Genomic DNA, 27585 nt, shown 5'->3' with positions numbered 1-27585 from the left:
GTTAGTGTGATCCTCCCACGCTCTATGTCCCCTGGTGAAACTCCTCACTGTCAGGTGAAAAGAAGCAGCTGGTGACTCCACATGTATCGGAGGAGGCATGTGGTAGTCTGCAGCCCTCCCCGGATCAGCAGAGGGGGTGGATCAGCGACCGGGACGGCTCGGAAGAGTGGAGTAATTGGCTGGATACAATAACGTCAGGGATTTATTCGCTTAAACAGATCCAAATGAAATGCACATTCATTTGCATGTTTTTGTGTTTGTCTTGTGACGTTTAATTATAATTATATGTAGCTTAATAATTAAATTAGCTTGAAATTTGTTTGGGAACATAACTATTAAATAAACTTTTAACCTAATGGGATGCATATATATGCGTGCATATATGTATTGTTTTGGTAACAAAGAACACACAGATAGTCCAGCCTCTGAAATAAAAAGCTTCAGGAAATATTAACGAAACATGGATGTTGGCTTGACCATAGAGAGCTGGTGTAGAGTTTCTTTTGAAGAGAAAAAGAAAAGGAACTGTAACCAACAAGTCAGAAATTCCATTTGCTTTTGGTGGAGAAACATAATTGTTATTCTGCAGCTGATGAGTAGTTAAAGAGATGGATCCAGCGGGCTAGCCAGCAGCTGCTGCGTTGGACACTCCATGTGGATGCATTGAGAAATAATTCTCTCATTGTTGTTGCTTGACTTGCTTGCTGGCACAATGGGTGAGCGGAGAACACCGAGTACCCGAGACGACCACGTCATGGAAGACTGTGTATTTGTCAGATGAGAAAGGAATAACTGGTGAAGCTTACACTGTTTTTTTTTTCCATTTTGATGACTTTACTTTTTCCAACTCTTTTGCCATCTGTCTCTGTCTTTCCCTCAGCCACTATCTGTCTTTCTCTCTCCTGCCTCTTTTTTTATCCTCAACCATGCCTGTCTCTCCTCTCTATCAGTCTATCCCATACTACTAAATCTTTTCTTCGCTCTTTCTCCACTCATACATTTTCGATTGTCTTCTTTCGAAATAAATCCTGTCTCTGTGTTGTCATCCCTGAAGAAACCAAACCAAAGTCTTTTTGAGGTCATATTCTGATTCATTGTGCCGCTCCAGGCTACTTTTGCACCTTCCCTGACACAGTGCTAAAATATTGAGGGTAGGTGGGCTGAAATGATGTCTGCTAGCCTGTCCTCCGGACCCATCATCAGATGAATATGTAACAACTCTACATGTTTAATAAGGTGCATATTATAGACAGCAAACTGTAACATGAGTATATATTTTGCTTTTCTTCATGTACTTGCTAAAATAATATTTGCAGTGAATATGCACAAAAATTAGATTCACAATACAAACCAATATGTTTTTAGAAAAGGGAAAAAACAGTTAAAACAAGTGTTCATGGTTGTAAATACTTACATCTACTGATGCACTTGGACACATCATCAATGATGGGACCTGGCATCATCGGGTCTTTCAACATCAAACACCTTCGTCCAGGCCACCCAGACAGGAGTGATCAAGTCCTGGCTTGTGTCCAAGTAGCATGTGACCATGGATCACTCCTTTTGATCCACAGCCATCTAGAGGCCCTCTCTGCTGTGTCTGTGGTACCTTCCTTTTATGCACACCTGTGATGCCCAGAAGACTGTAGGCCTTGCAGAGCGACTGAGCTGTGAAGCCTCTATAGTCCACCTCTAATGGCACACACTGTGTATGCCAGCCCCGTCTGCAGCACTCTTCCACCAAGTCTGCATACTTGGCACACTTCCTTTCATTGGCTTCCTCCATCTGCTCATCTCAGGAAACTGTGAGCTTCAGCATGATCATCTACTTTGATGGCATGAAGAACAGCACAATGCCTGGTCTCAGGGTGGTTTCCACGATAGTCTCTGGAAATTGAAGCTGATTCCCTAGGTCCACGCTCATCTGTCAGTCAGGTGCTTTTCCAAAGAGCTCCACTGCTGCCTTTGGCTGGGACCTGGGCTTCTCCCCTGCTCTAGCAAATCGTGATCGCCTGTCTTGCTGGCCAGAGACGCTTGCTCTGGTTGATTGCAGTGCAGATGGCTTCAGCAATTGACTTCAGCACCTGGCTGTGGGGCCAACGGTAGCGACCTTCTCCCAGAGCTTTGGGGAAGTGGCTAAGGATATGCTCAAGTGTTTCTGTTCTGAGGCACAAGGGCATGCTGATTTGTCAACCTTGCCCCAGTAGAAGAGGCAGATGGGCCGGGTACAACCTCATAGAGGAACTAGATCAGGAACTTGATCCGAAAAGGCTCACCTTCGAAAATTGGGACCATTACCTATTCTCATCTCGTCCATGTTCATTGCTGCTGCATTTCCCCCCCATCTTATTCCCTGTACTGCAGCACCTCTCTTGCATGGGTAACCAGAAACTCCTCATTCAGGCTGCTCATGAGATGTTTTGGTAGGTTCTTGTTCCTGTACAAAGTGGTGCTACTCAGACTTTGTGGAATGCCCAGCCACTTGCAGAGGTGGTGGCTGATCCTCCTCTCAAAGCTATTGACAGTCAACAGTGGGAATTTGTACACCAGCAAGAGCCATAAGATCCGGGGGAGGACACCATATTGGTAAATCCAGGCCTTGAATTTACCTGGCAGCCCTGATTTGTCCACTTCTTCAAGCCATGCATCCAACTCCTGATTTGTGGCCTTGATGGATACAGAGTCCTTCAGAGTGCAATCAAAGATCTGGCCGAGACTGTTGATGGGTTGCTTGATGATAGATGTTCTCCTGCTTTGCTCAGGCTGGAGCTGCTAACAGCAAAGGTCCCGGGCACTGTGGGGTGACTCCAGGCCTGGCTCCCCCTGAATCTCACCAGGGGTGATCCCTGTGTATCACTTGTGCCCTCACCAAGCACGTCATCTTGACCTGCTGGATCTTCAGACCATGCAGGATCTTGCTGACCTTGCTGCACACACATTCAATATTCATCATCAATAATTTGATTGCATGGATTTTTGCCTGTGAGTCCGTCCAGTTGGTGTGCTCACCCCCCCAACACCTCTTGGCATCCCCTGTTGGTATGTTACTCTGAGACTTTCCGTAGCTGATTTAGGTTCTTCCTGTCCGATGATGTAGGTTGTTGTCTTTCTGAGCTGTCCACTGTCTCACTGTCTCATCCGGTAACAGCAGCTTGTGTTTGTTCAACTTGTGTTCATTGAAAGATGCTAAACTGGGAACAAGTAACCCACGTGCTGCCATAGCACTATGAATCACGTGGTGTTGTTGGCCAATTGCAGGTTAGGGCATACTGGAGGAAACGGAAATATGCTGCCAGAAATGGAAATACACTCCCCGAAAGACTTAGAGTGAACACAAATGATTATTATTTATGATCCTTACCCTACCTGGAACTACACCAAACCCATGTCTAAACTTAACTATCTATCGGAGTATAACAAAAGTTTAGTACTAAAGTAAGAGTACTAAACTTTTCATATGTTGTTGACACAATCGTGGGCATATGACAAAGTGTTGCCAGTCAACGTCTTTTGGAAACCACAGAACGTTGGCAGTCAGTATTTTTTGGGAACTGCAAAGTATGTGCGTGTGTGTGTATGTGTGTGTGTGTGTGTGTGTGTGTGTGTGTGCACACTTGTTTGTCTTTAAGAAGAAAGAGGATGGAGGAGTTAACCAGGGAGGCATATGGATATCAAGGCCCGAACACATTGTCACTGTTGCACAGAGCCTCACTTAGCTGTCAGCTGCTGTCACATTATGGAGAATAGTTTCGATCTCCTCAGCATCAGATTGCTTGACAGTTGAATGGAAACAACAGAAACAATGGAAACGCATTATTTTCCTGGTCCAAAAAAAAGAAGAAAAATCTACCGTTTGAGCTTTAGAAAGTAGCTTGAACGTGCACTTATGATTCATTTTGAGGTGGAATATAACTTTAGTGAGATTTTCTTTTGTTTGTTTGTTTTTTCATTAGAAGTCCTGTACTTGAAATCCTGAATTTTTCTTTTTTTTTAATTTTTTTTTGGGGAATTTTTTTCCTTTGATTAGATAGCGACAGTGAGGAGGGAGACTGGAAATGGGTGAGAGAGAGTGGGGGGGTATGACATGTAACAAAGGTTGCCAGCTGGAATCAAACCGGTGACAGTTGTGACCATGTGGTCATGCGCTTCATTCATCCATTCAGCTATGGGTGGACCAAAATCCTGAAATTGCTTGTTGGTTTATTACAGTGTAGACATTTGTTTTCCACACAACTGCGAAGAGATCCATGATTCGGTTACAAAACAGACGGTATTAACACGTTACTACTACTACTACTACTACTACTACTACTCTTGGCTGCTCCCGTTAGGGGTCGCCACAGCAAATCATCCATTTCCATCTCTTCCTGTCCTCTGCATCTTCCTCTGTCACGCCAGCCACCTGCATGGCCTCTCTCACCACATCCATAAACCTCCTCTTTTCCTCTTCCCTGGCAGCTCCACATTCAGCATCCTTCTCCCAATATACCCAGCATCTCTCCTCCACACATGTCCAAACCATCTCAATCTTGCCTCTCTTGCTTTGTCTCCAAACCATCCAACCTGTCCAACTATATAAAACCCATTATCAAATTGAAATATGTCATTCAACTTTTTGATCTTTTTTTTTTCTCGGTCTCTGAAAAATTGATTATCAGACAATGTTTGCTTACATTTTTAAAGACTATGTTGTAAAAAGCTCTGAATCTGATGTTCCTGATGTTCCTTACCTTAACTAATAGTTTAGTAAAAGTTACTGTTACTGGTAGAGATACTGATAACTGCTTTGTCAGATGTCCTTTAATACAAGCAAATGTCTAAAGGTAGTTGTTGGCTGTCAGTGTTTTCCATTGAGGATCACATGTGTGAGACCCTATTTTGAACAATCAGATAAACCAACAGACAAACACACAAGATTTAGCTCAAAGCGGGATTTGTGCTCTTTTGCTCAGCAAGGTATTAATTTTTATGTCACACAACTCAGTGGACAGTGGTTTTAATCTGGGGATACATTATGTGGAGGTTGCCCACGGTGTGCTGAAAAGATTCCTTGTTTAAATGTGTGTTGAGACAGATATATGAATATTTCCTGACTTAATCTGGCCCACATTTGAGGAGAACCAGTACAGTATAATGAGGCACCACTCCCTGCCACTAAAATAGACTAGACTCGACCACATAGACAGACACTAAAATAGACACTAAAATAGAAAATAAATAGTGTTTCACAGTGAGTCCAGACTTGAGCTTTGTTGTTGTCTCTCAATCAAGTGTGCAACCATAATTAAAGTAACTTGCGTAAATGGGACTGCAAAAAAAAATAGTAAATGGCAGAGGCTGATGGTGTTGATGAAATTGAAGACTGGCCACTGATGGCTGGTTATACTAATGAAGACATTGAGATAATTGCTAATTGCCATTTATCACTGTTGGACAGCGGCTTCATGGTTTGTCTGGGCTTTAATCTTCTTGTGGTCTGACAGTACCAGTCACTCACGACGTTTCAGGCAAAATTTTCTGAAGTCACAAAAATAAAATGCGAATTAGTTGCATTTCCATCAGATCTGTTCAAGAGAATAAAATCCTGAAGGTAGGTTTACATGTCCTACGTCATATGTCCAAACTTAACACCCACAACAAAGATGGACCAGTTAAAATTAAGAAATAATGGGGACTTCCAGGCCGGATTTAGGACAGAGTAGACGTGCAAGGAGCTGCTCACAAACTTATTACTCTTTTACTTAAAAAAAAATTCTTATTTTATTTGAGCCAACATTTGTCAAACGCAATTGCCACTCGAACTACTATGGACCTATGGGGAAAAAAACAACCGAAGAAGTCAATTCCAGAGATTTCACTGCTTCAGGTCTCCCGGAAAGCTTAGGAAACACGGACATGGAACCTGTTTCAGCCTATCTTCTAATTTCTGAACTCAACAAGCTCGGAACAAGCTTCTCAACTGAACTGACAGCTGCTCTGTCTCCAATTCAAGCTTCACTTGATGCAATCTGTCTTACTTCATACAACCAGGGGCAAACTCTCACTACCATTGAAGCTTGCCTTATGGATCACAGTGACAGGATAACGTCAATGGAGACAGCTCTCACTGAGTTAGCAACTGAAAACGCTTACCTTAAGGCCAAAGTAGATGACTTGGAGAATCAATCTTGATGTGAAAATGTCCGTATTGTTGGTGTGCCTGAAAGTGCCAGACCAACATCAATTAAGTTTGTTCCAAGCTCCTGATGGAAGTGATGGGCATTTTTGAGAAGCCCTCAGAGCTAGACAGAGGGCACAGGTCTCTGCACCCGAAAACTACTCTGGGCAAGTGGCCAAGGGTGATAATAGTACACCTCCATCGATTCCAGGATAAGGAACAAGTAATGCGCTGGGCGAGAGAGAAAGGTCAGGTGCTCTACCAGGGCAAGAAAATATTTTTCTTCAACTTAAGTGCCAACCTGGCGAAGAAGTGGGCCACATTCAATGGTGTGAAGTCGTCCCTAGAAAGGCGTCAAGTTCACTATGCAACATCCAGCTGTCCTCCATGTGGTTTTTCAGGGCAAAACGATCAGCTTTGACACTCCAGCAAAGGCTGAGGAATTCTTCTCAAGGAATATAGAATCGACCTGAGCTGATCAGACAAGACTGAATGCCAGTCAATAAGCTCTGAGAACATTTGGATAGAACGGGACTGTGCTGAATACCACACTGTAACTGGCTATTCATTTGATCTGGTCTGATCCTATGTAAGTGTTTTATGTTGTTTACATTTTCTCCGGTGAGCTGTATGCTGTTGTTTAAAGTTTCACCAGCTGGCTGTATTTAGCCAGAAAGGCTAGCCTATGCTAGACAAAGCTGACAATGCCAGTGCTATTACTTTCTTTTCCATTTTGTAACCTAGATATTGCTTTAAACTGGATCATTGCAAATGTTATTATGAGTGGTATTTGTATGGTTGACATTGTTAGATTCAAGTTAGGCAGTTTTCATGATGCTTGAGGCACAGTTTAAATATTTCAAGTGGGGTAACACAACCTATTTGCCACAGACCAGGCCAGTTCTCTACGGTTTGAACTGATATATAAATTTAGATTTAAATGTTTATTTGGGAAGGGAAAATGTACATTAATCAACGTTCGAAAAAAATGTAAATGTACCTGAGTTAGTTAATAGGCTAGTTTCCATCGGCAGTCCCTTTGCCTGATGTTGTTAGGCATCCTAGGATAATAAAATAGTACAAAAAATAAAAAGTAAACATACAACATAGTTACTATACAATACAAGAACAACAAGAGCAAACAAACAAGAAAATATATACAGAATATACAAATAATGTAGAAAATATAATAAAGATAATATAGAAAATAATGTATATAAAAAGAAGACATACAACACAGCTAATGTACAATACAGTTAAACAACATGTTAAAGGTGTGTACTCCAAATGTAGTTTAATTATTTTAATTCCTTCATTTGTGTTACTTTTGCAAAGTGTTACACAAGTTAATGTAAGTGTTGCATTGGGTGTTCACTCAGTATGGTTTAGCTATTTCAATATTTGTGAGCCTCCTTAGAAGAATTGAGTATTGGATAGGGAGTGTGTTCTACAGGAAGTTGTGAAGTTATACATGCCTGCTGTTCGCCTCATTTGGGGGGGGGGTAAACATTGGGCAGGGTTTTTTTTCTTTTCTTTTTCCTCTGGGTTAGTGTTTGAGGAAGGGAGTACAAGGGTTGTAAGGTGGTGCCAATTCCCTTTATGCAGAAATTTTTTTTGAATTGTAACCAAACAACTGTACAATGACAAAAATTATGTGGCTTTTTCTTTTCTTTCTTTAAAATAATCACACTGAATGGAAGCTTTACATTGACATTCATTTGGCAGAGATTTGTTGTAATTTTGTTTCCTTTGTATTTGATGTCAAGTCAAGTCAAGTCAGTTTTATTTGTATAGCCCAATATCACAAATTGCAAATTTGCCTCAAGGGGCTTTACAGCAACACAACATCCTGTCCTTAGACCCTCACATCGGATAAGGAACAACTCCCTAAAAAAAACCCTGCATACGAGTCACACAACATTCAAGTGGTATTTTTCATGTTACATTTAATTCCATACCTATGTACACATTCTAGGCCTATTCTTAATACATATTTTTGTCAACACTAACCCCAATGGCTGATTCCCGTAGCAAGCCTGTTAGGCTGACCTTATGAAACGTGGAAGGTTTAAATGGGCCAGTAAAGTAGACAAGGGTTTTTTCACATCTGAAGGGACTGTAGACAGATATAGCATTTCTGCAAGAAGCACATTTACATGACTTAGACCAAAACTGACTGCGTAAATCTTGGGTGGGCCAGATCTTTCACTCTAAATTTAAAATAAGTCCAGCGGTACAGCTATATTAATCCACAAAAACATCCCCTTCTTTCCCGCTGACATTATTTCTGACCCACAGAGTCGTTGTATTATAGTAACTGGGTCCCTGTCCCAAACACCAGTTATACTGGTTAACGTCTATGCGCCCAGCTGGGATAATGTTGAATTTGTAACCAAACTCTGTTCTCTTTTTCCCAGTCTTAGTACTCGCTATTTAATCCTAGGTGGGGACTTGAACTGCATGATTGACCTCAAACTGGACCACTCCAGTCCTAAAAACACATCCCCCTCTAAAATGTCCAAGCCATGTCATCATATATTAACCAAACGAGAAGTGTGGACCCATGGAGATTTCTTTACCCAAAGACTAAAGCATTTTCATTCTTTTCTCATGTGCATTAGTCGTATACTAGAATATATTATTTTTTCATTGACAAGACCCTTCTCTCTTTTGTTAAATCAGTAGAATATAAAGCCATTGTGAGCTCAGATCATGCCCCTCGCTTACTAGACTTGTCCTTCCCATCTGCTGCCACTCAACACTCCCTATGGAGGCTAAATTCCTCTCTATTATCCGACAAATAATTTTGTGATTATAGTATATCCTCGTCTGTTGATCACTTCATAGACACTAACAAAGCTGACGCTGTTTCTCCTTCAGTGCTTTGGGAAACATTGAAAGCTGTTCTCAGGGGCCAAATTATTTCTTACTCTGCTCATGCTATTAAACCGTGCAGGATCAAAATATAAGGACTGACTGAATCCATTTTAGACCTGGATCGACAATACTTAGAGACACCTACTCCAGAGTTATATTAAAAGAGATTGGGCCTCCAGACATAATTCAACTTACTATCTACTACCAAAGCAGAACAACTGTTGCTTCATACACATGGTACTTTTTATGAATATGGAGACAAGGCAAGTCGGCTCCTTGCTCATCAAATAAATTTAAATCTGCGTCATGCATGGTTTCCTAAATTGTGGACTCCTCTCAAAATTGAACTTCAAACTCAGCTATTATTAATAATACATTTCATCTTACTACTCCAGCCTGTATACATTAGTAGCTCCTAGTGACATAACATCCATAAATAATTTTCTTAATAACTTAGAAACCCAAGCATCAATCTTACTTTTGTTAAAACCTGGAAAGGAGCCTACAAACTGTGCCTCATACTGCCATTTCGCTTTTGAATGTGGATGTTAAAATACTGGCAAAAATGCTAGCAAGTCGATTGGATACTGGTTTGGTGGATATTATTTCAGAGGACCAGACAGGTTTTATGAAGGGCCGTCACTCTTTTTCTAATGTACGTCGGCTCCTAAATGTTATTCATTCTGCATCTCCATCAGATGCCACAGAGGTAGTTATTTCATTAGATGCAGAAAAAGTATTCGACATGGTGGAATGGGGACATTTATTTGCGATCTTAAAAAAAAATTGGTTTTGGGGAAACATTCACCTCAATGGTCCACCTTCTCTATTCCTCTCTTCAGGCTTGTTTGTGTCTGTACCAATCTACGTTCTCCATACTTCCTCCTCTGATGAGGAACTAGTTGGGGTTGTCCCCAATCACCTCATTTATTCACTATAGCCATTGAACCCCTCTCCATAGCTCTAAAAGCATCCCCATTGATTAAGGGGATTCGTTGTTGGGCTCTTCAGCATTATTTGTCTTTATATGCAGATGACCTATTATTATATGTCACTGACCCTGTTGCCTGTGTACCAGAAATATTAGATTTATTGAAAAACTTTGGCGCGTTCTCCAGATATAAATTAAATTTCACAAAGAGCAAGTGTTTTCCAGTTAACAACTGGGCATTAATGATCAACCAAGGTGAACTTCTTTTTCATTTTTCTACAACTAGTTTTAAATATTTTTCTGTGATGGACTGGCAGCCTGTCCAGGATGTCTCTCCGAGGCCTGCCGCCTAGTGACTGCTGGGATAGGCTCCAGCATTCCCATGACCCTGAGAGTAGGATAAGTGGTTTGGATAATAGATGGATGGATGTGTATAAAAATCAGTTGCTCCATCATATTGCTACATCCCCGGGCGCTGCAGGGCGGCTGCCCACTGCTCCTAGCTACACAGCTAGGATGAGTGAAATGCAGAGAGTAAATTTCATTTGTATGTACGTACAAAATGACTGATAAAGAATATCCTATTCTATTCATAATAAGAATTTTACAACCCTGGTGGAAAAAGTGAGATCGGACCTTCAGAGATGGAAGATTATTCCTTTATCTTTAGCTGGCAGAGTTCAGTGTGTGAAATGAATGTTTTGTCCCGATTTATTTATCTTTTTATGTGTTTGCCTCTTTTTCTGTCCAAGTCTTTTTTTTTTTCTTTTTTTTTTTTTGCTTGGTTGATCTCAACCTTTATATAGAGGAGCCACATTCTGCGCATAAATAAGTCTGCTTCAGAGAAATGGGTCAAAAGGGGGGCTTAGCTCTTCCAAACTTTATGTTTTATTATTGGTTAGCAATCATCCAAAAGCTCATTTTTTGGCTACATCATCCAGAAATGGGCTGGTGCCGTATGGAGGCTGACTCCTGTTCGCCTTCCCTTCAAGCTCATTTGCGCCGCCTTACCATCATCCCCCTCCCAACATACCTTGAGCCCATTGTCCCACACAAAACTTTTGATATTTTCAGATACGCCAATTCTTAAAATCCCATAACCCACAATTTCCAATATTCCCACCCAAATCTGGCATGGACACACTCCTTGAAACTCCTCTCACGCCTAGAAGACATATCTCACGGATCTATAATCAAATTATGTCTTTCAAAGACCATACTCTTAGCAACATTAAGTGCACCTGGGGAAAAGAGTTGGGTACAGAGCTTGATGATGACTGGCGGGAGAGGGCTATTGCGTGTGTCAACTCCTCTTACTCCTGTGCCTGTGTGAGTCTATCCAGTTTAAGGTTCTACATAGAATTAATCTCTCTAAATTAAAATTTTCAAAATTCTGAGACGACACCAAAAACAGAATATACAGATAAGACATCCATGCACACCATTGGTCTTGCCCATATAGAATGATATTGCTTTGCATATGCGGTAATAATTGATCGGTGCGCAATGCATTTTTGATGACTAAAACAAGAGATACAATCTGCCTTTCTTAATTATTCATAATGAGTCCGTTGGCAGTGTCTTCAGGACATTACTTGACCAAAGACATTTCCAATTCCTTTATCATTGCGGTCTAACAATTTCCTTTGTGTCTTGCTGTTTATATGTGTGCCTGTCTTCTCTACTCCCCTTGCTAACTTTTTTTGATTCACAACTTCAGTTGCTCATCCCTGTTCTATCTTCACTGTCTTTAATTTCATTTTTTTGTCCCCTGTCTCTTTTCTCTCCACTTTCTCTCTCTTGTTTTACTGTAACTGGGCAGATAGCAGAACTGACCTTTAGTGCCCTAACTATCACAGAGTTTTCCTCATTTTTTTTCCTCGCGCTCGCGAGCTCTTTGTCATTTTTCACACGCTTTGGGACAATTTTTTTAGACATCCGCTCTATATTTTTGATTCACCCTCCCTCATCAGAGGCAAGTCACTCTCAAGTGATCCAATTTAATGGGAGTTTAAATGAGGAACAAAACAAACAGGAGAGAAAAGAAATGGGGAGAGAGAGAACAGCCTCAGCTTTTAGTTAGATTTAACCTTGTGACCAAGTGTCCAATCTTGTAAAACCAACTTTTCACAACAAAACAAGAGGTTGTGCGTGGTGTGGGTATGCATATGTGTCCAAGTATGTGCTCTTGATCATGTGCCTTGTTAAATATGGCAATTTGCATGTCTTTCTGCACCTCAGGGCCGTCACCTATCATAGTAACAGGTTATGACTATGTATGACGCCTTCTGGGCAACTGTTATATAATTGAAACTCTCTCTCTCTCTCTCTCTCTCTCTCTCTCTCGCTTGCTCTCTCTCTCGCTCGCTCTCTCTTTCTGGTTTTCTTCTCAGTGGGATTCCAGGAAAGAAGTGTGGAGTCATTATCTTCACTGCCGAGGAACTCAGTAACTGTAGGGTCAGTTCTACTTTATCTCATGCACCTACAAAACCCCGATTCACACACGGATATACAGCTGGACAGCTCAACATTGTCTTTTTGATATCACTTCTGTGGGCATTTCTTAGGGTGTTGTGCAAGTTTTTATTTTTATTTTACATACATACTGCAGAGTTAAGTATTAATATATCACCCCGTGGTTTGTTTGTTTGTTTGTCTGGTTGTTTGTTATTAATGATAGCGCTCCCAAAATTAGAGAAAAATGATTGAAACCCATTTATATTATCATTATTGTTTATTTCGTCTGGCTAAAACTTTCAGGATACAAAGAGGTCACAGGTAACATGAATTAAAATGTGCACTTTTTCATGAAAAAAGTAACTATTTTGGACAGATGGGTTTTGAGAGTATAACACAAGGTTGAAACTATACCTTTCAGAATCCATTTTTGAATGACCCAAAATGCACATGTTTTGGTGAGAAATCACTCTCAACTCTTCAAAACTTGCCTTTCAGAGATGTAGTGAATTTGCTGTGTTCAGTGATTTCTTTTTTGCAACATCTTTTCTTTCACAAAAGTATTTGATACTAATTAACAATGTGGTGGTCTGTCATCCATACTTTTCAAGACTTCATTTGTTCACATGTTTATGAATTTCACAATTCTCTAAGTGTGTGTGTGTGTGTGTGTGTGTGTGTGTGTGTGTGTGTGTGTGTGTGTGTGTGTGTGTGTGTGTATGTTTGTCAGTAGATAGCCCCTATCTGTCACTGACATCCCTGGTTTTCCCATGATGCCTTCATACTGGAGGCAAGGACTAAAGGGCCTCATTAAGGACAATCCACAATCTCTCTCTCTCTCGCTCTCTCTCTTTTTCTCTCGCTCTCTCTGTCTCGCTCTCTGTGTCCTTCTCTCGTTTCCTCCTCTCTCTCCTCTATTCAAAATTCCATCTCTTATAGCCAGCATCTCTGAGCAGAAGTTGAACTAACAGGGGCACTCATTAAATACTCGCACTGTCCATACATATTTATGAAGCCAGGCTTCCATATGCTTCTCTGACTACATTATAGCAATCCCATTATGCACCTTATTTGTCTTGTTGGTTTTAGTTTGGACATATTTTAGGTCTAAGTTTTTCATTTTAAGTATGATGCATTTTAAATTATTTTCTGACATCATCGCAAAGACTTGCCATGCCTCAATCAACCCCTTGTTGAGAATATTCTCCAACCTAATTGGTAGAATTCCAAAACAAAATCCTGATTGACATGGTTTTAGATACTAGGAGGTCTTAGATGCGAGTGACCCCAGTATCATTTATGTTTACATTCATTCATTTAGGAGACGCTTTTGTCCAAAGCAACTTATATGGCAAGTCAAGTCAAGTCAATTTTATTTGTATAGCCCAATATCACAAATTACGAATTTGCCTCAGTGGGCTTTACAGCAACACAACATCCCGTCCTTAGACCCTCTCATCGGATAAGGAACAACTCCCTTAAAAAAAAAAAAAAAAAAAAAAACCTTCAACAGGGAAAAAAATAGGAAGAAACCTCAGGAGAGCAAACAGAGGAGGGATCTCTCTCCCAAGACGGACAATTAGTCCTAATCTATACGCTAGAATATCGTCGGCAGAACAGTGGTTGGTAAATTCATTGAGACAGAAACTGACCCGCCATGCAGTACAGGTTGTAAAGCACTCAACTTAAAGGCAACTAATTGTAAGCTAAGACAAAAATACGTGTTTTAAGTTTGGATTTAAAGGACTCAACAGGCTGATTGTCTGATGGCAGCAGGCAGATTATTCCACAAGAATGGGGCCAGATAGGAAAAGGCCCTGCCACCAGAGGCTTGAAAGAATCAAAGCATACATTGACCATTGGAGCAACCTTAACACCCTGTTTCTAAATTTAACCAGATACAACTGCAAGATAGCTGTGAAGAATCAGAATAGAAATTAAAGAAATAAAAGTGAAAGTGCGGCACGGTGGCTCAGTAGTTAGCGCGGTCGCCTCACAGCAAGAAGGTCCTGGGTTCGAGCCCCCGTGTAGTCCAACCTTGGGGGTCGTCTTGGGTCGCCCTCTGTGTGGAGTTTGCATGGGTTTCCTCCGAGGGCTCTGGTTTCCTCCTGCCATCCAAAATACATGTAGGTGAGGTGAATCAGCCATACTAAAATTGTCCCTAGGTATGAATGTGTGTGTGTGTGTGTGTGTGTGTGTGTGTGTGTGTGTGTGTGTGTGTGTGTGTGTGTGTGTGTTTGTCGGCCCTGTGTGATGGCCTGGCGGGCTATCCAGGGTGTCTTACAGCCTGTCGCCCAATGACTGTTGGGATAGGCTCCAGCATCCTCGTGACCCTGAGAGCAGGATAAGTGGTTTGGATAATGGATGCATGGGAAAAGTGAAAGTTTTGTTAAAAAATTTTTTTTTAAATTAATTGATCTGTTAGTGCAATATGATTAGTACTCACATGTTGTTAGTACACTCTGTTAATACAACACCATGATGATGAGCCGAGCTGAACATTTATGTGGTGTTGAATTGTTGGAATTACCGAGATGATGATGAGCTCTGTCTTGGAGAGATTAAGTTGGGCGTGGTGTTCTTTCATCCAGATAGAGATGTGTGTGTGTGGGATTGTGAGATTCGTGTTGAGACAGTGTTGTCCCCAGCAGGACAAAAGAGGTAGAGCTGGCTGTCATCAGCATAGCAGTGGTAGGAGAAACCATGCACCTGGATAAACAATTCCAGTGAGAAGGTCTACAATGAGAAGAAAAGAGGGCCAAACACAGATCCCTGCAGGACACCAGTCCTTCCCTGGTGACTTAGATACCTCTCCATTCCACAACACCATGTAGGATCTGCTCAAGAGGTAGGACTCGAACCATCTGCGTGGTTCTTGTAATACCTAGATCAGCTGGACAAGAGGATATGATGTCAAACGCTGTGGTTTAATCAAGCAAAACAAGAATGGATGCATTATCTTGCTGCCCACAGGGTGGCCATAACAGTCAGCAGGGCAGTCTCAGTGGAGTGACCAATTTTTAAGCCAAAGTGGGTAGGATCCAGAAGGTTAGTGGTTTAGATAATAATACTCGTAATGGATTGAGTGATTGTTTTTTGAGCAGTGGATTTATTTGACCCTGCTTAAATGTATTGGGGAATGTGCCAGTCTTCAGTGATGTGTTGATGATGTGCGTGAGTGAGTGTATAAGAGTGGGAGAGATGGTCTGCAGGAGATGAGAGGGGATGGGTTAGATAGGAGAGGTAGTAGGGCAGCTAGAGAGGAGGCGATTAGATATGTCATTGTCTGATAAGGAAGAGAAAGGGTGTAGAGTGGTGTTGTGTGCTGGAGGCTTTGTGTGTGTGTGTGTGTGTGTGTGTGAGGGGGTGGAGAGAACTGGCTGCTGTTATCTGCCACCTTCTCTTCATCAGCAGTCAGGTAAGAAGCTAGAGGGGGGAAGGAGGGTTGAGAAGACATTTGAAAGTAGAGAACCGTTTTTGTGACAAAATTAGTGTTGCTAATTTTGTCCTGATAGTAAGTAATTTTTGTGCTAGTGATACCAGATGAAAAAGAGGATAAAGAGGATTGATACTTATTTAGGTCAATGCGGTCTCCAGACTTATGCCACTTCCACTCAGCTGACCGGAGCTTTGTCCGATATCCTCAGAGTCTCAGATAGCCATGGGCTGGAGGTTGCTTCTTGTGCTGATCTGGAGGAGAGGGGACAGAGTTTGTCATGACATGAGGTTGGTATGGAGCATTGTTATCATCAAGTGAGAAAGGATGGTTGGGCGGGGGGAGAGGAGAAGAGACCAGAGAGGAGAACTGATTGGGGGAGAGAGAGTGAAGGTTTTGATGGAAAGAGGCATAAGGAGGGGAAACTGTTGGACACTGAGGCACATATACTGAGAATTAAATAAAAAAGTGATATGTGTGTAGTGGGGTAACAAGAGGGTTGTCAGTGAGTTATGTGTCAAAGACGAGATCCAGTTGGGTGCCTGCTATGTGTGTCGCTGGGGTGTGGAGGAGGTGCAGATTGAAGGAGAACACCAGAGTGAGAAATTCAGCAGCTTGTGGCTTGTCGAGGTTGAAGTTGCCCAGGATTGCAAGCGGAGAGCCATCCTCTGGGATGGACGAGAGCAGCATGTCCAGTTCCTCCACAAAACTTTTGAGCTGACCTGGGTGGTCGACAGATGACAACAATGTGCATTTCACCAGGATCAGTAATAGTTGTTGCATGGCATTCAAATGTACATTTCACCAGGATCAGTAATAGTTGTTGCATGGGATTCAAATTAGGTATTATTACAATTGGAGAGGAGTTGGATGAATTTCCAATTCTCAGGGATTACCAAAGCTGTCCTTCCTTTTCATCCAGTCAAGCAATGAGTGTGGGAGAAGGTTGAGAGGGCAGCAAGGGCTCTGTGTGAATGCAAGTTTCGGTAAGTGTCAGAACTTGGAGTGCAGAGTGTGGGAGAAGGCAGGAATGAGGTCAGACTTATTGACCACATACTGGCAGTTCCATGGTCCCATGGAGATGGAAGTGGTAGCAGCAACAGCCTTTTGAAGTTGACGAAGGTTGGCAGGGTTGCGAATTCTCCTGGAGAAAGAATGAGATGTGCGCTTGTGGTGAACAACAGGAATATACTGAAAGTACATGATGTTTGAATGAAAAACATGTGAGAGAAGATCATTTGTACTTAGCTGAGATTCGATGTCCTTTGTCTCTTCGCTCAGCGGACTCACACAGTTAGACTCACAGCTCCTTTGACTGAGTCTTCATGTAACGAAGACTCACTTCTGCTTCCACAATATCCTTTTTTTTTTAAAATATTGCTCCCCTTGAACAGGAGTTATTTATCTCTCTTGTTAATCTGCTGTGTCTGTTTAAAACCATTATCTTATCTGGACCCTTCCAAACAAAACATGAAGTGGCACCATATAGTAACCTTATGGGTTTTGGCCATGTCTTTTACATTACTTGCTGCAAGGACAACCTAGGGTTTTTTTTTCTTTCTTTCTTCATAGCCTAACATGTTTATTTCCAACCTGTAACTCAAAAGACGATCATAGAACAAGAGGCGCTATGTTCACAGATTAAGTAAAGTAAGTTTTCTATATTTTTATGTACACCGTAAATCAATCCCTACATTTCCTAGGAGGTTTTGTATCAGGTGGCAGACAAAATGCAGGGCAAAAGCAAGGCTTGTAGGAAGCTGGTCTGAATGGCAATTATATCATCCTCCCATCGCCATTACTCTACCAATTGGATGGCACGGTGGCGCAGTGGTTAGCGTTGTCGCTTCACATCAAAAAGGTCCTGGGTTCGAACCCCGGGGTTGCCCAACCCTGGGGGGGTCATCTCAGGTCCTTTCTATGTGGAGTTTGCATGTTCTCCCCGTGTCTGTGGTGGGTTTTCTCCAGGAGCTCCGGTTTCCCCCACCATCAAAAAGACATGCATGTTAGGGTTGATACTCCTGTCTGTGCCCCCGACCAAGACATGGCAAGACGAACTGGAGTTGGTCCCTGGGTGCTGCAGCTGCCTGGTGCCGCTATAAAGGAAGTCTTAAGAGGCAAGCGGCCCCAAAATTCGTTCCATTTTAAAAGTTCACTGGCTACTGGCTCTATCTCATCACGCTATAAATACGCAGCTTTGCAGTCCCTCTCTTAAAAGAAGGACTGCAAACCTTGAAATCCTGAAATAACTTTAGACCCATCTCCAAGCTGCAGTATCTAGCCAAAGTATAGGAGATGGTGCATGTTGTCAAATCATTGTCCTCCTCGAACGAAAACAATATTTTCTGGCAATTTTCAGTCCTGTTGTAGGACACTCTACAGTACTGAGTCTGCCCTTCTGAATGTGACCGAAAGCCTCTTTTTCACAGCAGATGTGGGACACCACTTAATTTAATTACTTTTAGAGTTGCACTCTGATTAATGGTCTGCAGCAGTGTTCCCCAAGCTTTTTTTTTTTTTCCTGGGGACCCACTTTTTAAAAATGACAAACCATTGTGACCCAATTCACAATAGGCCTTATCTATAAATTGTCAGAAGCGCAAAACTGTGGATAAATGAATGGTTCCTGACCATTTTTACTGCCGTTTCTGCATCACCTTGTATTATCTTGAGTAGGTAAATCAGCCATTCTGAATAGACACGTTTGATGAATCAAACCTGTGTTTTATGCACGAGTTATTTCGGCTGCTCCTGTTAGGGGTCGCCACAGCAGATCATCCGTTTCCATCACTCCTTAACTTTATGAATTAGACCAAATAAATGCATTTAGGCGGAGTTTTGCAGGCTATCATTGTTTTTACTTCCTTTCATCAGTAAAACAATAATACACAAAATAAGTGCGTTTAGTCAGAGTTAACGGGCTCTCATTCTTTTCCCTCTCATCAATGAGCCACTTGTCCTGAGTAGGGTCGTGGGATTCTGGAGCCTATCCCAGCAGTCGTTGGGTGGCAGGCGGGGAGATTCAGTGTTAAAGTACAATTATCAGAACAATAAGAACATTCAGTATTATCAAAAACATGCTGTTTGTTGAACTTTTTTTTTAAATGCTCATACCTATTATCAGAACACGTAGGCTTGCATTTAAGTGCGGGTATTGTTATCAAACAGTCATTCAATCAATTTGTTAACGACATCAGATCTATTCCATATCAAATCTCATTAGGCCCATTATGTGCTATTTACTTATCCCTCATATTATATTTTTAGGCATACTCCAAATATCTAGTTTTGCATATTAATTTTATTTACACCTCGCTAATGTGAGGTGGGCCTGGGTGCTTTTTATCATTGCATTCCAGTCCCGAGTATGAGAGGAGAGCATAACGGGCATATCAGGTGCAACGTTCAGTCTATATCTGACAGAAACCGTGAGTATGATAGAAATATACCGGCAGCTATACCAACATGTACCCTGGCTCTGCCAAATGACAGAAGCTTAGCAGGTGTGAGCTTGGCTAGTATTTGGATGGGAGCCCTCCCGGGAAAACCGAGTAGCTGCCAGAAGTGGTGTTGGTGGGCCAGTAGGGGGCAGTCTTGCCTTTGGTCCTAATAAAAGAAAAAAAACAACAACTATCAAATCCCAATGCCCCAGTGCAGTTACGGGGATGCAGTGCTGTAGGAGATGCCGTCCTTCGGATGAGATGTTAAACCGAGGTCCTGACTCACTGTGGTCATTAAAGATCCCATGGCGCTTATCGCAAAAAGTAAGGGTTCCCCAGTGTTCTGGCAAAATTCCCAACCTGGCTCTCTCCATCTGGCCACCTAATCATCCCCCCATGTAATTGGTTCAATGATTCCTCCCTCCACACCTCAAGCTGATGTGTGGGTGCTACACATTGGTGGTGGTTGAAGTGAGTTACCCCCTTCAATGTGAAGCGCTTTGGGTGTCTAGAAAAGTGCTATATACATATAATGATGATGATGATGATTATTATCATAAATACCGAGCTTCCTGGTGTGTCTTAAATGTGTGCTGCAGATATTGGTCTTAAATAAAAGACTATGGAAGAAATTCTGCAAATTTATTTGTCAACCCAAATATAACCTCTTGCGACCCACCAGTGGGAACGCCAGGTCTACAGCATTGGGTTGGTATTAGCGATACGGCTCTGCTCTGCCGCTACTTCTGCCTACTCAAAACTAAATGCTGCACTCAAACCTTCGCCTTTCCAGACAACATAGGAAAGCCATGTTTGCAATGGCTGTGATTGAGGCCCAGTCCAGTTTTTCATATATAAGATTCTGCTAGGCCAAATTATTTAGAAACATAATATCTCTTTTCATGACTAAGCTGATAGCATGCCATCGTTTCTTCAACAAGCTCATTACAATCCTATTAGTCTCATTTCTCTTTAAGACCACGTCTAAGAACCATCTCTAAATGATGAAAAACATCCCGCTTCTGAACAAGAATCAATCAGATATTTTAATATGATTAAATGACATCGAATTACAAATCAAATTGTGCTACTACAGTTTAGTTAGTGACTCTGTTTTGCATTACCAATACATATACTCAGCATTCAGAGGACAACACATTTTAAAAATTGTTTTTATTCAGAAAATTACTCTGAAAATAAATGTGCCAATACCCCTTATTGGCAAAGAAAATGTCATGATGATATGTAAAAGCAAAAAGGTTACCAGGTGCCTACCCCTCCCACCCTGGACACCATCTGGCAAGAGGCTGAGGTCCATCAGGTCCAAAACCTCAGACTACGAGAACAGTTTTCTCCTCTGTTGCAGTCGGACTCGACAGTCTATTCTTGTTCTTAGAAATGAAGGCTATTCCATGCGAGAAATTGCTAAGAAATTGAAGATTTCCTACACCGGTGTGTACTACTCCCTTCAGAGGACAGCACAAACAGGCTCTAACAGGTACTATTTAATGAAGATGCCAGTTGGGGACCTGTGAGGCGTCTGTTTCTCAAACTAGAGACTCTAATGTACTTATCTTCTTGCTCAGTTGTGCAACGCGGCCTCCCACTTCTTTTTCTACTCTGGTTAGAGCCTGTTTGTGCTGTCCTCTGAAGGCAGTAGTACACACCGGTGTAGGAAATCTTCAATTTCTTAGCAATTTCTCGCATGGAATAGCCTTCATTTCTAAGAACAAGAATAGACTGTCGAGTTTCAGATGAAAGTTCTCTTTTTCTGGCCATTTTGAGAGTTTAATTGACCCCACAAATGTGATGCTCCAGAAACTCAATCTGCTCAAAGAAGTGCCCATCCAACCAATCCAACTTGTGGGAGCTGCTTCTGGAAGCGTGGGGTGCAATTTCTCCAGATTACCTTAAAAAATTAACAGCTAGAATGCCAAAGGTCTGCAATGCTGTAATTGCTGCAAATGGAGGATTCTTTGACGAAAGCAAAGTTTGATGTAAAAAAAATCTTATTTCAAATACAAATCATTATTTCTAACCTTGTCAATGTCTTGACTCTATTTTCTATTCATTTCACAACATATGGTGGTGAATAAGTGTGACTTTTCATGGAAAACACAAAATTGTTTGGGTGATCCCAAACTTTTGAACGGTAGTGTATATATATATATATATATATATATATATATATATACATTCATCCATCCATCCATCATTCAAATCGCTTATCCTGCTCTCAGGGTGGTGAGTAGACTCGCTAGCCAGTTGGCTAACGGGTCAGGCCCTTTAGTTGACTGGTTAGTGGAGTCGCCCCTGGTGCGGGCTTCCCGGCTGTGGCAGATTTCCGGCTTCCCCCTGAATTCACGACATTGTTGTCAGAGTTGGAATGGTGAGACCGTGAGGCCATCGGAAGCGCGTGTGCCCAGAGAATGTAGCAAATTCTGGGGGCAGCCGGGAACTGCAGCCGCAACTGGGAAGCGAATTTGGGTCGCCCGGGTGGCATGAGGTTTTGTGGTCATTACACTATCCCCCTCCTTCGGGAAGCGCATCCCCGCGCTTCAGCATATCAGGTCCCTCACGCCTCTGGGTGCACGCGCTTCGATTGGCTGCACTGTCTCACCATCCCACTACTGACACCAATATAGCAAATTCCTGGGGCAGCCGAGGGTGGTTCCCAGCAGCCCTGAGAACCCAGTACATATATATATATATGTGTGTGTGTGTGTGTGTGTGTGTGTTCACATACTATATACTATATATATATAAAATGCCATGTGACTTACAGTCTGAGTGTGATTCTGAAAATGAAAATGAAATGCTGAGCCATTGTTTAAGTGCTTCACAGCTAGCAAATTATCAACTAAAACATCTCAGGTAATAAGGTTGTAAATCAAAATGTTTTGTATCTTCCTAGGACATCGCCACCATGCAGTTTTGTGCCAACAAGTTGGACAAGAAGGACTTTTTTGGCAAGTCGGACCCCTTCCTTGTCTTCTACCGAAGTAATGAAGATGGAACGTGAGTCCGGATGAACTCAGTATTCACTTTCACATGACTTTGGTGCTGTAGTTCTGTCGAAAAGAACTCGTTTATCATTACTATTATTATAAGTTTTATGATAATTGGATCATAAAAATGCTATTTTACAATAATATGTGTGATTTATCCATCTCATTTGGCTGTGTTTTTACATCGAAACACATCATGTGTTTCTAAACTGGATGAGCCAAAAGACTGAAATATGTGGGCGCTTTAGCCCCGGTCTGTAAAAGACCATTGAGTTGTGCTTGGCCAGTCCCAGGTACAAACAGATGTGGTGATGTGACTGCATAATGATGCTGCAGAACAGCTCTGCTCAGAAATCCATCCACCCGACTGAGAAGGGTTTGAATATTTTAGAGACAGAGAAAGGAAACCTTAAATTAATTTATAGATGAATGCTATATGCCATACAATTAAAGAAACTGCAAAAACCTAACACGTAGTATGCTGAATTTAGCGCTTATTCGTGGATATGGAGGAACTTTGAAATAGTTAAGAGGACGTTAACAACAGAATCTGTCTCTACGGAAGGTCTTTTTGTGTTTCCAATGCTCAAGTGTCCTTTTCATGGTCATCTTGCAATGATTCTCCACAATATTCATCTTCTGTCTAGCGGAGCTAATCTTCAAAACTAATCTATTATATTGTGTAAGGGTGCTCGAGGGGCACCGATTCACATAGCGTTTTGTGCAGAATCCATTAATCAGAAATTCTGTGATATGGGAATATGCTGCAGTGGCCCTGTCTCTTTGTCTCCTCTTTTTCCTCACAGGTTCACCATCTGCCACAAGACGGAGGTAATCAAGAACACGTTGAACCCCGTGTGGCAGCCCTTCACCATCCCCGTAAGAGCTCTCTGTAATGGAGACTATGACAGGTCAGTTTCGCTACCCTGCAACTAGCTGTCCATTTTGTTTATTGGAGTTAAGTGCCAATATATTGTCCTGAGGTGTTTCATTAGTATTCAGATAATGAACTGAGGCAGGAAACCGAGGAGCATAGTTAGACCATTTTAATATGGTCAGGCTGTTACTCACTATTTCTTGAAGAATTTGTCTCAGGTCTTGTTACTCATTCTGATGAGATTCTAATTCTTGGTGATTTCAATATTCATCTGAATAAGGCGGGTTGGCACGGTGGCGCAGTGGTTAGCGTGGTCGCCTCACAGCAAGAAGGTCCTGGATTCGAGCCCCGGGGTAGTCCAACCTTGGGGGGGTCGTCCTGGGTCGTCCTCTGTGTCTGCATGGGTTTCCTCCGGGTGCTCCGGTTTCCTCCCACAGTCCAAAGACATGTAGGTCAGGTAAATCGGCCATACTGAATTGTCCCCAGGTGTGAATGTGTGTGCGTTGGCCCTGTGATGGCCTGGCAGCCTGTCCAGGGTGTCTCCCCGCCTGCCACCCAATGACTGCTGGGATAGGTTCCAGCATTACTGTGACCCTGACAGCAGGATAAGCAGTTTGGATAATGGATGGATGGACTATGGTCAGGGCAAGTAAAGGGGCAGGGCAGGGGTACCTGGATGAGATCAGCAGTTACTGGGGCAGTCAGAATAATGCCAGCAGTTGGTCGTGTTGTTCCAGAGACCTGCACTGGTGTTATTAGGACTGACTTAGTTTTCACAAGTCACTACCGTGACGCATGTGCATTTTACAAAGAGCGATCACTGGAGCAGGTTTTTTCATGTAACTAATGAACAGGTAAATGGTAAGCTGCACTGCCTTTTTAAGTGTGTCACTGCAGTTAAATATTAAGTGTCGCCTACCAGTAGTAGAATTTCGCTCGTGAGCAACATGGTTTGAAATTAATTTGTACCATGTACCTGAGATACACTATTACATTTCTAATTAGAATGTGCAAACAATTCTACATACAGTGTCATTCTTATTTTATCCCTAATCCATCATCATGATGTTTACCACGCTTTCTCTTCCATTCTGATTATTCCTGTTATCTTCTAATCCATGAAATGAACTATGAACATAATATATATATATATACGTATATATATATATATATACGTATATATACGTATATATACGTATACATATATATATATACGTATATATACACGTATATATAAATTATATTGTTACTTGGAGGAGCTGTAGTTATTCTTATAATCTTGGGGACTGTAAAGCCTCTATATGTTATTGTACTCAGAATTAGTCATTCATTCAATAAGGGAAACATCTTTACATATGGCCTGAAGTTTGATAAAACAAAGTAAAACACTAGGTTGAGAGAAGTGTGCAAATTAAAGCAGTTTTATCGGTTGATCCAAACTGCTCTGAACACAGACGGGTCTTTGTAATTTTATGCTCACATGATATTACAGCTAGCTGCTGCAGCAACATCCCCTTCAGCATGGAAACCATATCACATCCCTAATGATGTATTTGGACTGCTTTTTATAACTGTGGAAAACTCCTTCTGATACAATAAACTTCAGGTACTTGTTTTATGGACAGGAAATGGTTTGGTAATAAAAGAACCTTATGAAGTGAGACTCTTTATCTCTTTATTTCCACTCCAGGACAGTGAAAGTTGACGTCTACGACTGGGATCGAGATGGAAGGTAAAATCATCTGCACTGACAATGTCACCTCCAATGACATCTCCAAAAAGTCCACAACTACTAAAAGGTGGCCACGTCAATATCTTAAGACGAGAAGTTTAATGTGTTTGACAAAGCACTACGCTCAACTTATATTTATGAATATATAAAAAAATTAATAGAGAAAGAGATAAAAACATGTTTAAAACGAGTAGAAGAAAAATAAAGTCACTTCGGAAGTCAGAAGAAACAAACAATGAGATCTGGAATTGGGACAGAGATGTGTGAGTCATTATAAACATGTTAAGTGGGGTTTTTTTCTCAGCCACGACTTCATTGGTGAGTTCACAACAAGCTACAGGGAACTCTCCCGAGGACAGAACCAGTTCAATGTCTATGAGGTGAGACACAACACGGCTGTACTTCATTGATCCTTATGTCCTTGGGACCTGTTGGGTGGATGGATGAGTGGACAGAGAGATAGAAAGACAGATAATAAACTTAATGACATAAATTAACACAAAAATACGATGTATAAAATGAAGAATGGTATATAAAGGATTGGATATCAAAAACAATCTTCTACTACTACTACTACTTTCGGCTGCTCCCGTTAGGGGGCGCCACAGCGGATCATCTGTTTCCATCTCTTCCTGTCCTCTGCATCTTCCTCTGTCATGCCAGCCACCCGCATTTCCTCTCTTACCACATCCACAAACCTGCTCTTTGGCCTTCCTCTTTTTGTCTACCCTGGCAGCTCCATCTTCAGCGTCCTTCTCCCAATATACCCAGCATCTCTCCTCCGCACATCTTGCCTTCTCTCCAAATTGTCCAACCTGAGCTTCACCTCTAATATACTCATTCCTAATCCTGTCCTTCTTCATCACTCCCAATGAAAATCTTAGCATCTTCAACTCTGCCACCTCCAGCTCCGCCTCCTGTCTTTTCATCAGTGCCACTGTCTCCAAACCATATAATATAGCTGGTGTCACTACCATCTTGTAAACCTTCCCTTTAACTCTTGCTGGTACCCTTCTGTCACAAATCACTCCTGACACTCTTCTCCACCCACTCCACCCTGCCTGCACTCTCTTCTGCACTCCCCGTAACTTTGAACAGTTGACCCCAAGTATTTAAACTCATCCACCTTCATCCCCTCTACTCCTTGCATCCTCACCATTCCGCTGTCCTCCCTCTCATTCACACATATGTATGTCTTGCTCCTACTGACTTTCATTCCCCCTCTCTCCAGTGCATACCTCCACCTCTCCTGGCTTTCCTCAACCTGCACCCTACTCTCGCTTCAGATCAGAATGTCCTCCGCGAACATCATAGTCCATAGAGACTGCTGCCTGATCTCGTCCGTCAACCTGTCCATCACCATTGCAAACAAGAAAGGGCTCAGAGCTGATCCTTGATGTAATCCCACCTCCACCTTGAACTCATCTGTCATTCCAACTGCACACCTCACCACTGTCACACTGCCCTCAGACATATCCTGCACCACTCCTACATACTTCTCTGCCACTCCCGACTTCCTCATACAATACCACACCTCCTCACTTGGCACCCTGTCATATGCTTTCTCTAAATCCACAAAGACACAATATAACTCCTTCTGATCCTCTCTAAACTTCTCCATCAACACTCAAACCAAACATCACATTTGTGGTGCTCTTTTGTGGCATGAAACCATACTTCTGTTCGCTAATCACCTCTCCCCTTAACCTAGCTTCTATTACGCTTTCCCATATCTTCATGCTGTAGCTGATCAACCTTATACCTCTGGAGTTGCTATAGCTCTGGACATCACCCTTTTTCTTTAAAATTGGTAGCAGTGTGCTTCTTCTCCACTCCTCAGGCATCCTCTCCCTTTCCAAGATTGTGTTAAACAATCTAGTTAAAAACTCCACTGCCATTTCTCCGAAACATCTCCATGCCTCCACAGGTATGTCATCAGGACCAACTGCCTTTCCACTCTTCGTCCGCTTCGTAGCTGCCCTCACTTCCTCCATGCTAATCCACCGCACTTCCTGATTCACTATCCCCACATCATCGCACCTTCTCTCTCTCTCATTTTCTTAATCTGTCAGCCCCTCAAAGTATTCCTTCCACCTTCTCAACACACGTTCCTCGCTTGTCAGTACATTTCCATCTCTATCCTTGATCGCCTGAACCTGCTGCACATCCTTCCCAGCTTGGTTCCTCTGTCTAGCCAATTGTTACAAGTCCTTTTCTGCCTTTATGTCTAACCTCTCACACAACTCACCAAATGCTTTTTCCTTTGCCTTCACCACCTCTCTCTTCACTTTATGCCGCATCTCTTGTACTCCTGTCTTTCTTCTGTCTCCTGTCTACTTTCATCTCTGGTTATCCCACTTCTCTGCCAACCTCTTCCTCTGTATACTTTGCTGTACTTCCTCATTCCACCACCAAGTCTCCTTGTCTTCCTTCATCTGTCCTGATGACACACCAAGTACCTTCCTAGCTGTCTCCCTCACTATTTCTGCAGTGGTTGCCCAGCCATCCTGCAACTCTTCACTATACCACCCAGTTCCTGTTTTAACTCCTCCCTGAACTCCACACAACAGTCTTCCTTCTTCAACTTCCACCATTTCATCGTTGGCTCTGCCTTCATGCTCTCCCTCTTCTTGGTCTTCAAAGTCATCCAACAGACCACCATCCGACGCT

The 27585-nt window shown here is 42.1% G+C and overlaps 1 protein-coding gene across 1 annotated transcript in view; it reads left to right on the top strand.

The window, feature by feature from the left end:
* cpne9 (copine family member IX) overlaps positions 1–27585 on the top strand; it is a 126038-nt gene that overhangs the window by 54013 nt on the left and 44440 nt on the right. The window contains exons 7-11 of the mRNA XM_056299852.1: positions 12359–12422; positions 22213–22316; positions 23113–23217; positions 24874–24915; positions 25220–25295. Coding sequence (XP_056155827.1) covers positions 12359–12422; positions 22213–22316; positions 23113–23217; positions 24874–24915; positions 25220–25295 — 391 coding nt within the window. The remainder of the gene's footprint in view (positions 1–12358; positions 12423–22212; positions 22317–23112; positions 23218–24873; positions 24916–25219; positions 25296–27585) is intronic.

This window comes from Lampris incognitus, chromosome 2 (genome assembly GCF_029633865.1).
Source record: "Lampris incognitus isolate fLamInc1 chromosome 2, fLamInc1.hap2, whole genome shotgun sequence".
NCBI lineage: Eukaryota > Metazoa > Chordata > Actinopteri > Lampriformes > Lampridae > Lampris > Lampris incognitus.
This window is presented reverse-complemented; position numbering and strand designations above follow the sequence as displayed.